This window comes from Notothenia rossii, assembly GCF_949606895.1.
Source record: "Notothenia rossii genome assembly, chromosome: 10".
Lineage (NCBI taxonomy): Eukaryota > Metazoa > Chordata > Actinopteri > Perciformes > Nototheniidae > Notothenia > Notothenia rossii.
In genome coordinates this window covers 22,455,103-22,474,939 of record NC_136908.1, presented here as the reverse complement: position 1 = coordinate 22,474,939, position 19,837 = coordinate 22,455,103, and the positions used below count along the sequence as shown (strand labels likewise).

Genomic DNA, 19,837 nt, shown 5'->3' with positions numbered 1-19,837 from the left:
AACCATTTTTAGCAAAAAAACACACAAGACTAACGCTGAGCCTCTGAATCTGCCTTGAGCGAAAATATCTTAATGCCGTTATTACAGAACTCTAGCTATACCAGTCGATATACTTATTAGATCTGCACAAACAAGCTTAGCTAACATCCTGAGATTCCACAGATTATAGAAATATAAGTATCATCACTGAGCGATCAGAACTCGTGACAGGTGAAGCAAATACAGACAACACACGACGTACAGTAGCTTTAGGAAGCAAAACAAGCTTTTAGTCTACTAACCCATCATCCAAGGGTAGTTTTTCACTATAAGTAAAACTGAATGTTATAACTCCAGCGCTTTCAAGCGGCAATGGCCGGCCGTGGCCCAACCTCTCATTCCCCTGATAGGTGGAGAATTGACCACTAAGCGGAGCACCACTTCTGTGACATAGAAAATAATTCAAATCTGGATCAGTCTGACCCTTGGTGAGTTCCCTGACACACAGGGGACACATATTCATGTATAAAAGACGTACAAGAGTGCATTTTGCATGATAGGTCCCCTTTAATTGACTCCACTCCGCAGGGATCCTCCGATACTTTATTGCCTGTCCCCGGCACAAAGGAGGAAGGTTATGTGTATTTTGTCATTAACTTTTTTCGGACCACTTATTTATTTATTTTGGTGACGATCCAACCTTCATGCTGCTACGGTTCAAACTGTATCCACCAAACAATGTGATTTGTCTCCACCTTCCCAAAAGAACCAAAATCTGACACGTCTGACATTTATTTTTTAGCTGTTCTGTCGTCATTTCCTGCGATCTTCTTCATGCAGTCAGTCAAAATGAATATTAATACGGGGCGTTTCTTTTACTATTTATAGGCAAATATGACGTGAAGCCCGCAAAAGCTGCACCGCATTTCGAGTTGATTGTAATTTATAAAAAGGGGAACCAAAGTTCAAACCCCGCTCCCACTTTTAAGCATTTAAGCCTCCACCACTCGCAAAAAGTTCAGACCGAGCCAAAGCTATCAAACGCCAAATATCCTTATGTTTCCATGTTAGCAAAGCGCTACCTGGCTGTATCTGCTACCTCTGTCCCTAGTGAGAGGGTGTTCTCCGCAGCAGGAGACATTGTTAGTGCCATCAGATCGGTCCTTTCGGCAAGCAAGTACATTTTTCTTAAAAAAAACATGAATATACAATGACAAGCAAGTCATAATGTCAAACTAGCTGCTTAGGTACCAGTACATTATAGTTCAAATACAGATTATTTCAGTTCATCGAAATGCTTCACCTTAATGTTTATTTTATTATATTTTGTATTATTTGAGTGAATATTCACAGTTTAATAATAATTAAAAACCCCAAACAAATATGTGATGTTTTGTGAGTAATATACAGTAAAGTTCAAATACAGATTATTTCAGTTCATCGAAATGCTGCACCTTAATGTTTATTTTGTATTTATTTGAGTGAATACATTATTCACAGTTTAATAATAATTAAAAACCCCCACAAAATATGTTATGTGTTGTGATCATTCTTTCTGCTGTACCGAAAATGTACCGAACCGTGACCTAAAAATCGAGGTACTTACCAAACCGAAATGTTGGTGAACCGTTACACCCCTATTCAGTCATGTTCATTTTCATTGTACAGTTTGTTTATCTCTTCATTCATTCATTCATAGTATCACAACAGTGGATGGAAGTCCGCACCTCGAATCTGAGCTCCTTGTGATCAAACTGGCGAAGGTAACGAATAATGATGCCATGCTATTGATTCATGTAATCATTCATGTATTCATTCATTAATTTGTATATGTGTCTTCATGTCAGAACACTGGAAAGGTTTTGTTATAAACATCCTAGATCAAGTACTGTATTAACTCTTTTAAATAACATTCGTAGTCGTATTTTCCAGGTCTTGTCTGTAGCCTATTTTCTTATCAAATGCTTCCCTTTGAGAATTGAGCTGTCAGCTTCTATTAGCTTTCATTTGCTCCCCTGAATCGCTACATAAAAACAAGAGTAAAGTCATCAAGCCAGCCACAAAATCACTATTGCTCCTCCTCATAACATTAGGGAAAGTGTTGGCAATTTCCACGACTTGATGCATTTATCCTCAATTCATTACCACTGCTGACAGATCTTTCATGAGAGGTAATCAAAGCAAAACCACAGCTACCAGAGCCTTCTTATAAAAGCAGCAGTATGTTTGCAGACGTATGTATGCAACAGCCACGTCTGTTAGTAAGCCCTGTAGGAGGTGAGTCGGCCTATAATCCAGGAGCTTATCTGTTGTGTTTGTGTTGTGAAGCAGCTTAAATTGTGCAGATACAACACACACTCTTCTCCTGACAGGATGCCAGTCCACTGCAGAGACTTTTCTCGATTTTATCTCTGTGAACATTGATTGCCAATCAGAGAAGCACAGAAGTCCCATTTTTGAAAAGCCTCCAACAGCTGTTCCAATACTTAATTAAACCAGAACATGTTTTTTCAGCAATACACATGTGCTAGCCTTGTAAGAACTATAAATACGAGATATTATGCACATTTTCAGGTTCATATTTCTATTTTGTGCCTCTACTGTGAAATGTTTACAAACTTTAATGTTCAAACATTGCTTATTTTTATCATACTGCCTGTGCTGCAGCACCTCTTTTCACCCTCTGTCTGAAACCAGAGGCCAGTCTGCTCTGATTGGTCAACTGCCTAGAGATTTGTCTCTGCAAATCTCTTGCCATTTCAGACCATTTACATGCACACAAACCTATACAACTCAGTGCAGGAAAGGGGAAACTGCAAGAAGCATAATAGACCCTCTTTAAATCTGTATTAGAAGATGTACTTTATTCTGTTGAAGGTTTAGGACCATACTCATATTTCAGTAGTGTAAAGTACCTTTACTCAAGTACTGTACTTAAATACATTTTTGAGGTACTTCTACTTTCTTCTATTATATGCTACTTCATACTACTACTCAACTACAGTTTGCACTTTTTATTCACTACTTTATTTTCAAATATTTATTAATACTTATTTTGCAGGTTCATAATATTATGAATAAAACTAAATTGACTAATGGATTAAGATTTGACTAATATACATGGCTGCAGAAAAAGTCAGTGAAGTTGGCTCCACCTTTACAATCTGCAAAATTAAAATGATGTTCACATTAAAGGGGCCCTAATATGCTTTTATGGGGTTTTCCATTATATAGGTTGTTGTACATGATAATGGACTGCAATGGCTAAAATCCGCAAATCCACACCAGAGGGAGTTCCTCTTACCATCATCTTTTACTTTTTAAGTACAAGTGTATACGTCAGACTGATACATGTAACATACTGTAGTATCTCTAAGTTAAAATGTGGATTACTTCTTAAACGTATATTTAGCTCTCTTGTTCACCCTTTAATTTATTCTCCAAGCTTGGTGCATACGAATAAAAGAAGCGGCAGCTTAATGAAGTGTGATGAGAAGCTTATGAAATTCCCTCTCAATGAGGCTGATGTAATACCTTTTGTGTGATGTGCTTTGTCTCACTGTGCAACCTTTGCTTGACTTCCAGGGTTTGGTGTTTGAGGAGGAGAGACCGCCACCGCCGAACCAGGCCCCTCTGGCCCCTATGCTGGAGTTTGTCTCCGCCCAGACGGGGGTTCCTGTGGTAGCCGTAGGGGGAGGGGCCAGTCTGGGACGAGAGCAACAGGTAGACATTGATTTCTTTACGTTGCATCATCTACCCTTTTGATTTCTATTGGACTAATTATAGGACTGTCTGTAAAAGATGAAACAAAGACTGTAATAAATAATGAAGGCAGTGTTTGAAAAAAATACCTCTCAAACACTACTGTTTGAAATTAAGGTAACAGACTAGAAATATTGATTCTTTATGGTTGGAGGATACATTTCATAGGTCCCTTTCAAAAACAATAGTCAGGTGAACTTTAACATGTTAACATTTTTGCTGTCGGCATTCCTTCTGTTCATACTGACAATAAAATCATCAAAGATACAAATGCATTTTCATTTTAAATGATAGGGGACAAAATCCACAGTCCTTGTTTTATTCAAAAATCTATTCCAAAGTTCCTCTGAGGATAATATAATGCTTATTTTTACATTCCCTCTCTTGGTTAAAATATTCAAAGTCTCAATGGGGAAATACAAAAAGTTAATGACTTAAAAAAATAATAAAGCTATCCTTTGATAAAGGGTGCTTAGGGTTTAGTTATGGTTTGTGCCAGCCGTTGCGGGCACACATTAGATTATGTATTTTATCAGTAAATGAATATCCAGAAATGTAGTGAATGAGACTGCAGTCTGTCCCTGGAAGGCAACTGTTCCTTTATATCACTTTTTGGGCACTTTTGATATATATTTTTCAAGTGTGAAAGTGGAGATGGATTGGAAATGCAGAGAAAAGAATAAGGGATTGACATGCTGCAAACGATTTGGCCACAGAAACTTGCTTATGTTGCATGAACCCTAATCATTCTTCTATTGGATCACCCAACAACTGTTTCTTGATTGAATGTTTTCTCATGAGGTTTACATTAATGACAGAGCAAGTCCTCTTTTTGTATGATTAATATAACATTTGAATCATAAGTAATACATCAATCATGTTCGCATACATGCATCATAATTCATTTTGTTGGCCGCTTGGGAGCAGTGGAAAAATATGTTACACATTAACATATTATGACCTTTTACAGTATATATGGTAAACATAGGAGGAAGCAATTGCCTATTTACACATCACGCAGACATAAAGCCACATTAACATGTATATGTAGTTGCGTTTTTGGCCTCTGGATGTCCAATATATTAACCCTCCTTCCAGTTTTGTTTTGGTCTCATATAATTCCTAAATAGTCTGTTTGTTCACCTGCTAGTTGCTAACTTTGTCTGCATGCTGTTTGGTCCTGAGTTTTTTCTATTTAACGATGCTAAGAGCAGAACAATTTGGTAAACACAGTGTGGTGAGCTATGGAGCGTATTATCTATTTTGACATCATCCGTATCATGTCATTTGATCCATTGTCAATAATTAACATAGACGTTTTAACACCAGCACTTATTATGTTAATAAAGGCACATTCACCTAAAAGTTGCTTTGGTAAATATGCCAATATTAGAGAACAAGCAGAAGATATTCCCTCACTTCTTTACACCATTAGGTTTTCATAATAGCCAGGGCTGGCACAGACTGGAAGCCAAGCTCCTTTTATTTAGACATTACTCTTCATAGAAGCGTACATTTCAGCTCTGGATTTGACAAATGCTCCTGGCCTGTGACTAATATGGATGTCTAACAGTCACTATCTGTAACAGAGGGCTGTACCTCAGCGTGTTGGTACCAGAAAGTGGAGCTGAGTTAAGGATATGTAGTGTCATTCAGACTGAAGTAAATTTTTAGGCTATATTTATTTTCTGGATTCTAAACATATCAGAAAATATGCTGCTCTAGCCTCCTCACTAAGCGATAATGAAGAAGAGGAAATGTAATATTTGTCAGAATTGCTCTAGTTCTGTCACTGCCGCTAAGCCCATCAGTATCAGAAATGCTTTTCATCACTGAGTTGAGAACATTTGTGCATACTGTTTGAATGTTGCAGTAGTCCAGATGACAACTGAGAAAAGATGTAGCGTGGGCAATCAATATGTTTTATTCTTGCTACAAAATTCTTGCTACAAAATTAACCATCCAGTGAATCAAGATGACTACCGTTTGCCCTTGTTTAAAATGATGATTGCTGCCCATTGTTGCAGAATAATACATTGGTGTCAGCTCTCCAAATGGCACTAGTGCTAACTATATCAACCTAGCAAAGCAGTTTATCATGACAGGTGAGATTTTTTAATAGCTGGGTCAATTAGTTTTCAGTGGATCTCTTTGACGGTAACATGCGGACATTGGGATTTCTACCAAAGAATGGAGTCAGCTACGCATTTGATGAATTACACACTCAGCTTGAAACTGATCTTTCAGCATCTGAAATATTCATTATCAAAAGCGGCTGTGATTAAGGTCGGAGGTGAGTTTGCTTTGAAGTCGCACAAGGTACAAGACTACTTTTTTTCCTGGTGGAATCAGTAAAGGCATTTTGATTATATTTCTACACCTATAATATGCTCTACATTGAAATACTAATGCTATATGTTTTACTGAGCATAGTATGTTAATAACCCTTAATATTCTAATACATAAGCTCACTGAGATTTATGATCATGCTTTCAAAGGACAAGCTGCTCATAGACACTGAGATAATATATTGGATGAGATAAAGCCCATGGCACACCAGTCAAACATCTTCCAACAAACACTGATGTTTGGTTGGAGTGCCATTGATATATTTCCTTTTTAAAGGGATATTTGGTCAGATATGTGTTATCTCAGTTTTTCAATGTTTGATGAGGTGTTTTGATACTCACCATTACAACTGATTTTAAAAGGTCTTTCCTTAATTAATGAAAGATATCCTCTTCACAAGCAGGACAACACCTGACAGAGTAAAACGTTTGAAAGAAGAAGGAAGAAGTTATCATACCTTCATGGAGTCACCACTTCTAGAGACCCGGGCCTGTCCTTCGTGCCCTGGCTTAATAGCGGGCGCCACCACCTCTGCTTCGAGTGTTTGTGGGACCAGGATATGACCAAGGCGGTGCCATTCACGTTCGCCATTCCAGCGGGGCAGATGGCTCTGTTTGCTGGGGAGGAGGATAACGAGGACTTCTCGTTGTCGGGGACTTCAGGATCCATGGAAGTCCACCGCTCAGGGTGCAGGGCCGCACGGACAAAGCATGTCCCAGCGTGTGCCCCCTTGATATGAGCCTGGCACCCCATCTGATTCCACTGGCAGCAAACTGGGCGGAGTACCTCTGCCCCGCTGCCGCGTGACAGGCCAGCTGCAAATAACACGGGTGGGTATGTTGGGCGTCACGCTGATTGCTCTTCCGCAAGATGCCCCCACCTCACCGGATCAGAGTTATTATTTAGCCGCAGCATCGGACAAATTAATATCCTGGTCCATGGTGTGGGCAAAAAAAGCCGTGATGATCTCCTGGGAGCCCCTTGTCTACGGAAGGGCTCTTTAGATCGATTTCCTCGGTCACGTGGATGAGGAACAGTCGCAGCTTGGCCGTATGCTGTCCAACACTTGCCGCCCCGCTGTAACGGTACGCCCACACAGCAGCGTTAAAAAATCTTGGAGGTAGGCGTATCTGAAGCTTGGGGATTTTTTAGGAGCAACGCGACCAACAACCAATCACATGAATCTCCCGCCCCCGACATACAAAGCAGGGGTTCTCCCTGGCTCGGCAGGACAATCCACCCTTGGGGATGGACACGTTGGCACACGAGCCATGGCCAAGATAGCTGCTCTACGCCATTCCTCCGCAGTGCCATAGGGGCATTACCCACTCTGGGCCAACCACTCCAGGCTTGGCTCCTGAGAGGGACAGGCCAAGAAGAGGTAGACTGTCTGACAATGTTATACAGCCTATCCAGGAAGCAAGAGCTTGTTACAGGACGAATTGGTTGGGATTCCAACGTGGGTGCGAGGAGGAGAGTCCAGAGCCTCTGTCCAGTACATTGGGCTCTATTCTGCCCTATTTACAGTCTACGCCTTTCCACCGCTGCGTCTCATTCTCTTCCTCCCGGAGAGGGTGAGACGAGAACGTCTGTCAGTCATCCTGGTAGCCCCAGGTCGCTGCTCGGCACCGTGGTACGCAGAGGTGACACAGATGATGGTAGGCCAGCCCTGGACGGTTCCTCAGGTCTGGGGGGCGTTGTCTCAGGAAGCAGGTGCAATAGGGGCGTTACCTACTCTGGACCGACCTCTCCAGGCTTGGCTCCTGAGAGGGACAGGCTGAGACGGGAGGGACTGTCTGACAAAGTTATTCAGACTATACAGGCAGCAGGAACAGGATACACCACAGCCTGTTACAGGACAAAGTGGTTGGGATTCCAGCGGTGGTGTGAAGAAAGGAGTCTAGAGCCTCTATCATGTACGTTGGGCTCTATTGCTCATTCCACAATTAAGGTGTATGTAGCAGCCATCTCGTTCGGTCATGAGGGATTTGGCGGCAGGTCAGCCTTTAGTCAACCGCTTATGGCACGTTTTTTGCAGGGGGTCAGGAGACAGCGCCCAGTGGTGCATGCCTCCACCCCACAATGGGATCTGCCGTTGGTGCTCGAGGCTCTGGTCACAGAACCATTTCAGCCTCTGGAGCTCTCCTCCCTGAAGGCGCTATCATTGAAAACAGCTTTGCTGCTCGCCTTGACTTCGGCCAAGAGAGTGTGCGAGCTGACAGCTCTGTTGGGGCACCTGAGTTGCCTTTTGATTCGGGATGACCGTAGCGGGGCGACACTCAGACCAAACTCCTCCTTTGTTCCCAAGAACCTAAGGAGTTTGTTCAGGTCGAGGGCTATACAGTTAGACGGCTTTAGTCTTTCACCCCATATTGGGGACAGGGAGGCTAATTTGCACCTCCTCTGCCTGGTGTTATGTAGGGCGCACAGCTTCCATTATGCGCACTGAACAGCTGTTTGTGTGCTTCGGGGATGGTGTAGCCGGTAAAGCTCTGTCCAAGAAACGCCTGACAGGATGGCTCTGCATGTGCATTTGGCGCCCTGATTGGCAGGCTATGTTTATACAACTTCAGTGTGTGAACACTCACGTATCATTGATGAGAGTAGTACCCATAGTCTCCAGTAGAGGGCTCCGTTTGTGCTTATAGAACTAGGGTTACAATACGTAACCCCCTGTTACTTAGCTTGAAAAACTACTGTTCTGTGACCCTGCCTATTGGGCTTTAGCACAACAAATGGGCATATATGCCTCCAGAGTAGCTCTGAATTTGAGAAATGTTTGTTTCACTAAACTCTAATCAGTTCTTAATTACCTTTGGGAGGCTGAGTCATGCCTTTTTTCCTGATACACACTGAGAATCATTCAACCTTTTGTCAACAGTGCTTGGAAAGCTGTGACTTGGGACAGAACGTCAGTCATCCGTTGTGTCTGGTAATGTGTGCTTTGTTGGAGATTTGGAGGATGTTGAAAACCAACCTCGTCTCCGCGTGTCGTTTGATAAGCTGGGTGAATTCGGGAAAATAAAGGGATTAAGAAACACCAGAATACAAGTTAAACAATAATCTTGCTTTAATGATATACAGTAACAACCCAAAATACAGATACAAACACAAAGACAAAGGAAGTACAAATACAAACACAAAGGAAGTACTTCCTGCTCTTCCTCCAATCTCACGGATCTGGTCAGTTTGAAGAAAAAGAAGAGGCTCGTCTAAAGAAAGCATCGGCTTATATCCAAAACCCCAGGAGGAGCTATGCGGCTGCCCCCCCCCCCCTGAGGGGTCCTCCACTTAGAAAAGACAGCCAATCAGCGCGAGCCAGAGGCGACCCTTACATTCGAGATAACAAACCCCTCCTTGCAAGTTTCACATACTTTTGGCATTTTATAAAGATAGTTTTAAGATATAGTTTTTTATAGTTGGATTATACAAATAACACATGTGAGTTACCTTAACCTCAAACAATAATAACAAGAGGAAAACATCAACTCTGATCTCAAGCAGTAAAAAGTACCGCACACTCATTTAGCCTGCAGCTCTTCCAGACACTTGAGCTATTGTTCTTTAAGAATATTCCCTGCAGAATCTTTATTTCAAATAAAAGGTTTCACATTGCATATTTCCAGCTTCCTTTACACATACTGTTATTATTAATACAAAGTAATCAACCACACACATCTATTTAAAACAAGTAGATTTCCCTGATCATTTGACATGCTGCTTCCATTTCCCATAGAGTAATAAAACATGTTTAAGCTAATTTCTCCACACTGTTTGTAGCCCTCCAGTACCCACATATGAAAGAATAAAAGCAGAGGAATCAAATAAAACACTAATACAGGAATAGTTGATAAATGATTATACAGGACATCTGATCACAGTAAGAAATACACACACATATTCTCTAGGAAGTGACCCTTGTTATAGGTCCGAATGTCCTGTCCCCTGAAAGTCATGAGTTTTGGTTGATTAACAGAAGTTTAATTGTTCTTGTGGCTTAATGGCTTCCCTGAACTTCCCTTCACCCCAAAGTCAGCTTGCTAGGAATGAATACATTTTATTGATAAGCTCAAAAGGACGTTTATCTTGGTTACGGCTGGGTGACCCAAGTCTCCAGGCCTGCAGGATGTGTAGGAGATAAACGTTAATTCTACAAGACTTTAACTACATTATCTGAAAATGTATCTGGGACTTCCCCTGTTAATTGCAAGCACTATTGATAATTAACAGAGAGACCCTAGGGGCCTCTTCTTGGTATCTGCTAGGCAGAAGTCACTCAATGCAGAAATCACAAGTTTAACACATATTCTATATAAGGTGACATTAAAATGAATATACCAGATTGAACTTTCCTGCCATAACACGTTACTTTAATACTTCAAATAACTCAAATAATACTTCAATTCCCCCTTTTGGTCTCCCTTCACGAGACCAACACACATAAGACATTTGAAACACAACTACTGTCCTTCCTTGCCACTGTGTCTGCTCCCCAACAGTATACCTTTGTGAACAGAACACAACTTTCAATGTCAGTGAAGGAACTATCAGAGTGCGAACCTGAGTGCCAGAAAGCAGCATCCTTGCGTGTTGTTGAATCCTCAGGCCCCCCCCCCCCCCCCCTCAGCGGAAAACGCCAACAAGGGCAGCTGATAGGGAGGGGGAGATGCGGCCTTTCCATCAAAGGTTGAACTGATGAATCTGATCAGAGAGAAGTAGACTCCTCTGCTGCCTCGAGAAGTCCCCCAGCCCGCTGACGCCAGCTTCCGAGTCGTCTGCTGTCGGGATGTCCGCGAGGTCCTTCTCCTCCAGTCCGCCGATGACAGCTTCCAAGTCGTCTGCTGTAAGGATGTCCGCGAGGTCCTTCTCCTCCAGTCCGCTGATGGAAGCTTCCAAGTCGTCTGCTGTAGTGATGTCCTCGTTGACGATAGCCAGGTCCGTCCTGATGTCCTCCATGGTCCTAGCCGGTGATTTCCTCGCCGCACACTGGCTCCAGTAGTACCAGATGTCCCCCTTTGCTCCTCGGCGGACTGCATGAGATGTCCTCTGGGTCACTCTGTAGAGGCCGGAGAACCTGGAGTTGAGCCACGTAGGCCTCTTGACCTTCAGCCAGACGAACTCCGCTGTGTCGGCCTCCTGCTCCTCGGGTCCCCCTTTTGGCGTCAGCAACCTGTGTGGAGAAATCTGATACCCACCCCTCAAGTCTACGCTCAGGGCTTCTGGGCCCTCAGGTGTTTGACCCACCACTGGTAGGCCGCTTCAGAATTCTAATACTTGGCCTGTGTCAACAAAATAAACCCCAACATCTTCAGTTGAACTAAATAACATATCTCAATAGCTCTGAATTCCTGACAAGCATCTGTGTTATTTTAAATGAAATCTTTGAGATCCTATTTAAAATCTAAATATAATATTAACTGCTAATGTCTCTGGTAATGGAACAAACTAATGTTATGGATTAAAAACAACTAAAATCATGATACTGACAAAGTGAATAATTTCCAGGCGAGACTGCTTCTACCTGTCACTGCTTGGATATTATCAAGCTGAAAAATGAATACAGAAATCCAACATACTGTCATCAACTGTCTTTCCATTATGAATTTAAATTAAATGTACATCCCAATAATGATCTAAACCAAAAAGTCTATGGCTTTTACTTCTTTACCAGGCTAGTTACAAGATGTTGTCTAAATTAAATTCTATCTCATTACATTACTATGTTTTAGCTTAACTGTAATATGTTCTTTCTACATTTCAAACCTCAGTTACTTTAATACCTGTTGAAATATTACAAAATTGTTTTCATTATCACCGTTCTCATTCTCATTCTGGAATTACCTCTCTCAGTAGCCCCTTGGCCACTGATTCTGCATCTGTGTTACCTGTTATAACTCAATCAATATTAGAAACATGTCAGCATTAATCAAACATTATCTTATCCCCAGATATGGAGCAGGTTAAATCTAAAACTGTCAATCAATGGTCAGATTGAACATCTGAGTTGGGGCGGCAGGTTTCTTCCAGTCCCTAAATGAAAAAATCCCACACTCCCCCTTTTGACACATGTACACATGTGTAACAAACTGCTGTATGGGAAGAAAACCTTCAGGTAACCAGTGGTTATAAGAAAATACCAAACATCATTCACAAAAGTACATCCATCATTTTTCACAGTAAACACTCCAGGGAAAATAAGTGTTCATTTCCAGCTGGCAGTCCTAAAAGAAACAGAATCTTTAGATTTTAGTTTGAGTTTTACATTTGCAAACCGCCAACTCCTGTGGGAATTAGAAACGGGCCACATGTGGTTTCCCCCTTTTGCAGAATTTTTAGGAAACCTGTGTTTCCCTTGGAGCTCCAAAATAATATGTTAGTCCAAAGACATGCTCGGTTAGTTATTGTTTTAGAATCAAGCAGTTACACTGATCACATGCAGAAATATATTCACACTCACTCTGTCAGGTTGTAAAGTCAAGTTCGGTCAGCCCCAGAGTCTGTCATTGATAGTGCTTTTCTCAAGTCACACTGTCAGTCAGGGTCAAAGGTCATTTGGTCTCAGTTTCATTGGCCATGTGTCGTGCTCTGCAGAGACTTTAATATTCTACTAGCTGGAGTTGTACTAGTGACATCATTGTGTTGATGTCAACCAATGCAACAAAGTTTTTCTCGTGTTCGCAGCACCATTTTCTTCAGATGTTTAACAAACAAATTATCAATACACTTTATTAATATACCGCCCCTAGGAAACACAATACCTGACAAATGTTCATGCAAGGCATTCTTAAGTGAACCTGCAGAAAACGGCCTTTCGAATTAATATTCCAAATTAATCAATAATAATAATAATCCATTTTATCAATTTGTTTACCCTTAGAAGTGAACATACCTCATAATGTTACATCAGGATGTTAAACTAAGCTTTGGCCAAATCAATCATTATTACTGTTTCAGATCTAACTGGAGGTTGAACAAACAAAACCTTTTTTTTGTTTACATCATGCAAACCACTAACATATTTTCCAATTTCAGCATCAGCCTTGTTACTCTCAAATTACATCCTAAATAGGAATATTAGGAATGAAAAAAATATTTAATCTTCAGAAATGTTCTTAACAAATAGAGAGTAATGCCATCTTTCTATCTAGTGAATAGCCAACATATTTAAAAAATGTCAGATATACAAAAATAAGCCTAAATACTCTTTTACTATCAAAGTCTAAAGCTAGACCTAAGCTGAACAGTTTTGGTAATGGAAAATGTAATCTAGAAAAAAACAAAACTGGACCTGTGTTCTTGTGTGTTCTTCAAAATACATTAGTAAATACCTTGTGAAGTATTCACAATATAACTAATCCTCTCTAGGATATGAAATCCATTCATCTTTAACCAGATACTATTTCCCTATTTATTTTTAGTTCATGATAATAATGGTATAACGTCCACACGTTTACCCATAGCTAGTCACTATGTCAAGATTATCATGTGTGACATAATAATCAGATGTCTTGTTTGCCAAACAAGGATATTAAACCTTAACCCTTTCAGCATTCCAGACCATCATTAAACAATCAGCCTCCCTTCCTAAACACTAAGCATATCGTTCTACACCACCTTCTGATAAACTCTTGCACAGTTATGCTGTAAAATCATTGCATGATTTCTTCAGAGTCTGAACAGACTGAGACCAGCCTGTCTCTTGATCTTGTCATATTGAGAACAGTCAATGATTCATTGTCCTCTTCAGCTGTAGTCAGTGGCAGGGCCCCCAAAAAGCTAGAACCGGCCCTGGTCAGTGGGCTCCAAGGAAACTCTCTCTGGCATTGGGATGTCCTGAGGGGGAAGGGACCTCTGGATCAATGTGATACAATCAGCAGACACACGTTGTCCTCTGTGCCGCAGAAATCCCCCAAAACTGCAGTACCTCTTCACACCACTGTTGCCTTGACAACGAGGCACAAGCAAACTGTGAAACCCTCCTCTGAGATGTGTTCTTTGCACAGTTCTTCTGTTTGCAATGAGCAACTTTTCACCAACACCCTGATTCAGAGTACAACCCAAAGGTGGCGCACAACTATCCAATGCTGCTGTAATCACAGCAAATCAGCTACTGAGAAAAACTCAATGTAAATCTCTCCCCCAGCGGGTGACAAAATAAAACAGCTGAGTGTCTATATGGTCAGGAATGCTGAAACATGTGAATGTTAAACCCATTAATGGTAACAGTCTTCCTATTCTTCATTACTTCAGTTCTCAGTTAATAGGCAAAACAAAAACTTTTCTTAACCACTATAGATTCATCTTTAATCTTCTTGCTTATTCTATTCTTTTTCAAATTGTTTATCTAAGTTGTGTTACAAGCATGGCTAGATTTGTAACAGAATACAAAACTAACTGTATCCAGCGCTATATATTTAAAACAAGTAATCTGACTACAGTTAATGAATATATTTTGGAACACTTAAAGGAATTATTACAAAATGTAATCTTCATTATTACTAAAGCTGAAACCTAAATAAATCATCACGGAACATTTTTCTGTCCTTATTACTTAATTGTTTCAATAAAAACTAAAAGCATTGTGAAAACTCCCATTTTTGAGAACATCTCTCAACACTTTTATTCCATCTAAGCACGAATGTTTATGACAAACTCGTCCTATTAATCCCAAACGGTCTTTAATGGTATCAATTGTGAACATTTCTTAATATTAATTGTAAATGCAACGTACGTTCTCTTTAGAACAAAGACAGGATAGTTGCAGCTGAAACTGGTTAATAGCAATGTTCTGTTAACCTAGATAAGCCTGTTGTTCTTATATCTAGTAAATATATTCTTATTTCATGTTACTCACAAAACAATATGACATTTTCCAGAATAGTAGTAACTCTATATAACCTGTACTCTCTCTATACTTCTTCAAACCGTCTCATTTCTCCTGTCTTTCTGTCTCACTGCGCCCTGCAGCTGCCTCCGCTCCAGCCCCTCACAAATCACCCCTTTGTGAAACTGTGAGATGGCTGGAGCAAAACCTCGTGCAGGACCTCTGTCATGCTTAAACATGAACAGATTCCCTCTGACTGACACATTTACAAAAACCTTATTTTTACTGTCTACTTCTTCTTCATAAACTAAAAAACACCATTGTGGTGAATCGTTTACGTTTTCCGTTTCCTATCTACTTTAAACAACCATCAACTGAGAGTAACTGTATATGATAACAACTCCTAAATAACCTCACAATATATATATTTCTTCCAATGAGTTCGTTATTTCATGTCTAACAAATGTTCCTCTTTCTATGTCGTATTCTAGATGGAAAAATCCACCTATCATATTTAATTTGAATAACCTTAACTTTAATGTACTTCATATTCTCAGTAAATCTCTTTTTACTTTCCCCTAAGGTTACTGTATGTAACATAATTTTCCTTGAAGTATAATTAAGTACAATCCTTAGTTAATGACAAATACCATGAAATTCACAACGCAATGCAACGGTATCAATCAGTTCTCAAAGACTATATTTAAATAACAGCAAATCATTGTTTATTAATTTCAATATATCTACCACTTCAAATCACACCTTGATCTGTTCATTTTCTATGTATTTCAGTCCAACTTCAGATCACTAGAGACAAAAGCAAGCAGACACCCTCCGGGCCGCTGCTGCTCTCGAGAGGAAAAAGGGTGGGGGGAACTCTCACAGACAAATACTGACACCCCCTTCTCTCTCCCCTGCTGTGGCTCTCAGCCTCTCCTTTGGAAAAGGGGGGCTTCTTTCAACAATTAACACTTCTGCTATCCTTTTATTCAATTTTTCTGCTTGAACCCACTGTCCTCGTAAGCTCTTAACTCACGCTCCTCTCGTTAAAATTCTCCTTTCATTATGACTTCGTATCTATTCATCTGACTTCGGCTGTTTCTGTTACCAGTAAATATTCACAGACTTCATATATATTGATCTGACTTACTGTCCTTGTTACCAGTAAATATTCACAGACTTCATATCTATTGATCTGACTTACTGTCCTTGTTACCAGTAAATATTCACAGAAAAAATTCCCCGTACAGTCTATTCAGCTTTTATTGTCCGATGTTTATTCCAACAAGTTTAGCAAGCCTCTCAGCGCGCTTCAACACCGTCTTTCAACGATGTGACGCTGACATGGAGCCGAAAACTCAGGCCCACAGAACTCTTTATCGTGACGTTTGGCTTTATAGATTCAACCCCACAGAACAAAGGATTAATGAGGTCCGGTCACTTCAAAATTGCTTTTTGAAGGTTGCGTTACTCTCCTTTGGATTTTACTTATAACTCAACTTCGATTCCTATGAACCTAAGAATTGTTATTCAGATTCGTCTCCTGGATGCCGTCTGAAAACGGTCACTGGACGTCCCCCAACGAGTCTTCAGCCGTCTCCTTTCTGAAAAAAGTACGGGGCCTTTCACCTTCGTCTTACATACCTCGTTGATTCACTTTTATGTTATATAACTTTCCTACCTATCTAAAATATGTATCTGTACTGTTACCATAAAAACACTGTAAACTTCGTCTGACAACCCTAAAATTTGGAATATGGTCAAATCACAGATTTCGAATTAAACTGGCATCTGTTTACCTGTTATTGTCAGAGCTCTGTTGTTAGTTGTCAGAAGAAGCCGAGATGTTTAGCCCTGGACTATTCCGTCCGCTTGCTGCTGGTGGTCTCTTCCCCGAAAACACCCCACTCAGACACGTCGGGTCACCACTTGTTGGAGATTTGGAGGATGTTGAAAACCAACCTCGTCTCCGCGTGTCGTTTGATAAGCTGGGTGAATTCGGGAAAATAAAGGGATTAAGAAACACCAGAATACAAGTTAAACAATAATCTTGCTTTAATGATATACAGTAACAACCCAAAATACAGATACAAACACAAAGACAAAGGAAGTACAAATACAAACACAAAGGAAGTACTTCCTGCTCTTCCTCCAATCTCACGGATCTGGTCAGTTTGAAGAAAAAGAAGAGGCTGGTCTAAAGAAAGCATCGGCTTATATCCAAAACCCCAGGAGGAGCTATGCGGCTGCCCCCCCCCCCCCTGAGGGGTCCTCCACTTAGAAAAGACAGCCAATCAGCGCGAGCCAGAGGCGACCCTTACATTCGAGATAACAAACCCCTCCTTGCAAGTTTCACATACTTTTGGCATTTTATAAAGATAGTTTTAAGATATAGTTTTTTATAGTTGGATTATACAAATAACACATGTGAGTTACCTTAACCTCAAACAATAATAACAAGAGGAAAACATCAGCTCTGATCTCAAGCAGTAAAAAGTACCGCACACTCATTTAGCCTGCAGCTCTTCCAGACACTTGAGCTATTGTTCTTTAAGAATATTCCCTGCAGAATCTTTATTTCAAATAAAAGGTTTCACATTGCATATTTCCAGCTTCCTTTACACATACTGTTATTATTAATACAAAGTAATCAACCACACACATCTATTTAAAACAAGTAGATTTCCCTGATCATTTGACATGCTGCTTCCATTTCCCATAGAGTAATAAAACATGTTTAAGCTAATTTCTCCACACTGTTTGTAGCCCTCCAGTACCCACATATGAAAGAATAAAAGCAGAGGAATCAAATAAAACACTAATACAGGAATAGTTGATAAATGATTATACAGGACATCTGATCACAGTAAGAAATACACACACATATTCTCTAGGAAGTGACCCTTGTTATAGGTCCGAATGTCCTGTCCCCTGAAAGTCATGAGTTTTGGTTGATTAACAGAAGTTTAATTGTTCTTGTGGTTTAATGGCTTCCCTGAACTTCCCTTCACCCCAAAGTCAGCTTGCTAGGAATGAATACATTTTATTGATAAGCTCAAAAGGACGTTTATCTTGATTACTGCTGGGTGACCCAAGTCTCCAGGCCTGCAGGATGTGTAGGAGATAAACGTTAATTCTACAAGACTTTAACTACATTATCTGAAAATGTATCCGGGAATTCCCCTGTTAATTGCAAGCACTATTGATAATTAACAGAGAGACCCTAGGGGCCTCTTCTTGGTATCTGCTGGGCAGAAGTCACTCAATGCAGAAATCACAAGTTTAACACATATTCTATATAAGGTGACATTAAAATGAATATACCAGATTGAACTTTCCTGCCATAACACGTTACTTTAATACTTCAAATAACTCAAATAATACTTCAGCTTGTACACTGATTTTTGCTCTAGTAAATAATACTATGATTATGTGTTTAAATTATACAAGAAATTACTAATAATTTTCTTTTACTCAAAATCTCTCCTTTTATTTAACTTATTACTTGAATTTGCAAGTCATTTTGTATCTTAATTTTGATAAGTACATTTAAATCATAGCACCAAGTAAATGTTAACTAAAGTAATGTGTTGACCTACAACCTGTGAAAAGCTAGTAAAATGTACCTGGGCAATGTGAGTAAAGGTGAGCAACGCCCCCATGACATCAGGAGTTTGTGCACGGTACAGAACTTTGAAAAAAAGCAGACGGTTCCAGTTGAAGAGAAGGGTGCATGGACCCTCGTCTAATATGAATACTTGTGGATTTTGATGCATGTAAGTATATTTTTGTACTTTATTAACTCTGTACATCCCTGCTTGTCAGCTTAATGTGGATATCAAACAAACGTTAGCTAACGTCAGTGTTTCAGCTTAGCAATTTAGCTAGTTAGCGTGCTAGCTAATTTAGCCTGCTGTCATGGACGAGGCACACACAACATGTAATACTTAGTGGTTTAGTAGTTGCTTCAAATTAGTTAACAGCTGGCGAAATTCACCGTTTTGAATAAAACATGTGGCAGTGGGGCACTAGTAGTTCAGAAGAGTTTTTTTTATTGGTGGTGTTCGCACTACATTTTCAAATGCTGCTCGGTAGTAAAGCAGTGTGTCTCCAAACTGAGTTTTCCTTTACTGTGGAAGTCAAGTCAGTTCACTCACATGCATCCGACTGTGTGTGATGCACATGTGTGCTTTTATTTCCTGTATACACTGAGACAGATAGCGGCACCAGATTCCCCAAAAAAGGGTCACATTCATTGCCATCTGTGTAAACTGCCTGTGATGCGGCCTGTTTCACTGCAGCCTTAACCCCTAGATTCCACCGGGTCCGTCTGCGCCGCATTACGGCTGCGTTACGGCCACGCCGCGGCGTTCACAACGATCGCGGCCACTCTAGTCAATTGATGCTATTCCACCAGACGCGGCGCGTTACGGCTAGAAGCGTCCCAGAAGCGTCTTGGCGCTGGGCTCCGCTAAAAATAGGCGGCTGGTCTATTTTCGATGCGACGCAAGGCGTTGCATAGCGCCGGGCAGGAAGTGGATCAGTCAGAGAAATGCCAGCGTTCTCCTCTGGTTTACAGGCACTGTGTAAATTATATATAGAATAATTATGATGATGAATGCATTTTTTTACCACAAAAATACAGCAACACATCTTTGATTCATGTCGTTTATAACTCGAATATTACAATTATTATTATTATTATTATTAACTTTGTCTGTACAAAGTAGCCTGTCCAGGAAATATGCCCAAATCAACAAAAACTGCGAGAGGCATGCAAGAGGCTCCGCTTCTGAAACGCGCCCGGTAGGGTTTGACGCTGTAGGAGGTCGGAACAAAACGCCGTAACGCAGCACAGACTGACCCGGTGGAATCCCGGGGTTAAGAAGGCGAGGGGTGATCCAGGAAGACTACCGTTGAACT

The 19,837-nt window shown here is 40.6% G+C and overlaps 1 protein-coding gene across 1 annotated transcript in view; it reads left to right on the top strand.

Annotated features, from left to right (window-relative positions):
• The window catches only part of grin2da (glutamate receptor, ionotropic, N-methyl D-aspartate 2D, a), a 237,886-nt gene that overhangs the window by 5,227 nt on the left and 212,822 nt on the right, over positions 1 to 19,837 (top strand). Inside the window, exon 2 of the mRNA XM_079655556.1 lies at positions 3,565 to 3,702. Within this exon, the coding sequence (XP_079511682.1) occupies positions 3,565 to 3,702 (138 nt within the window). The remainder of the gene's footprint in view (positions 1 to 3,564; positions 3,703 to 19,837) is intronic.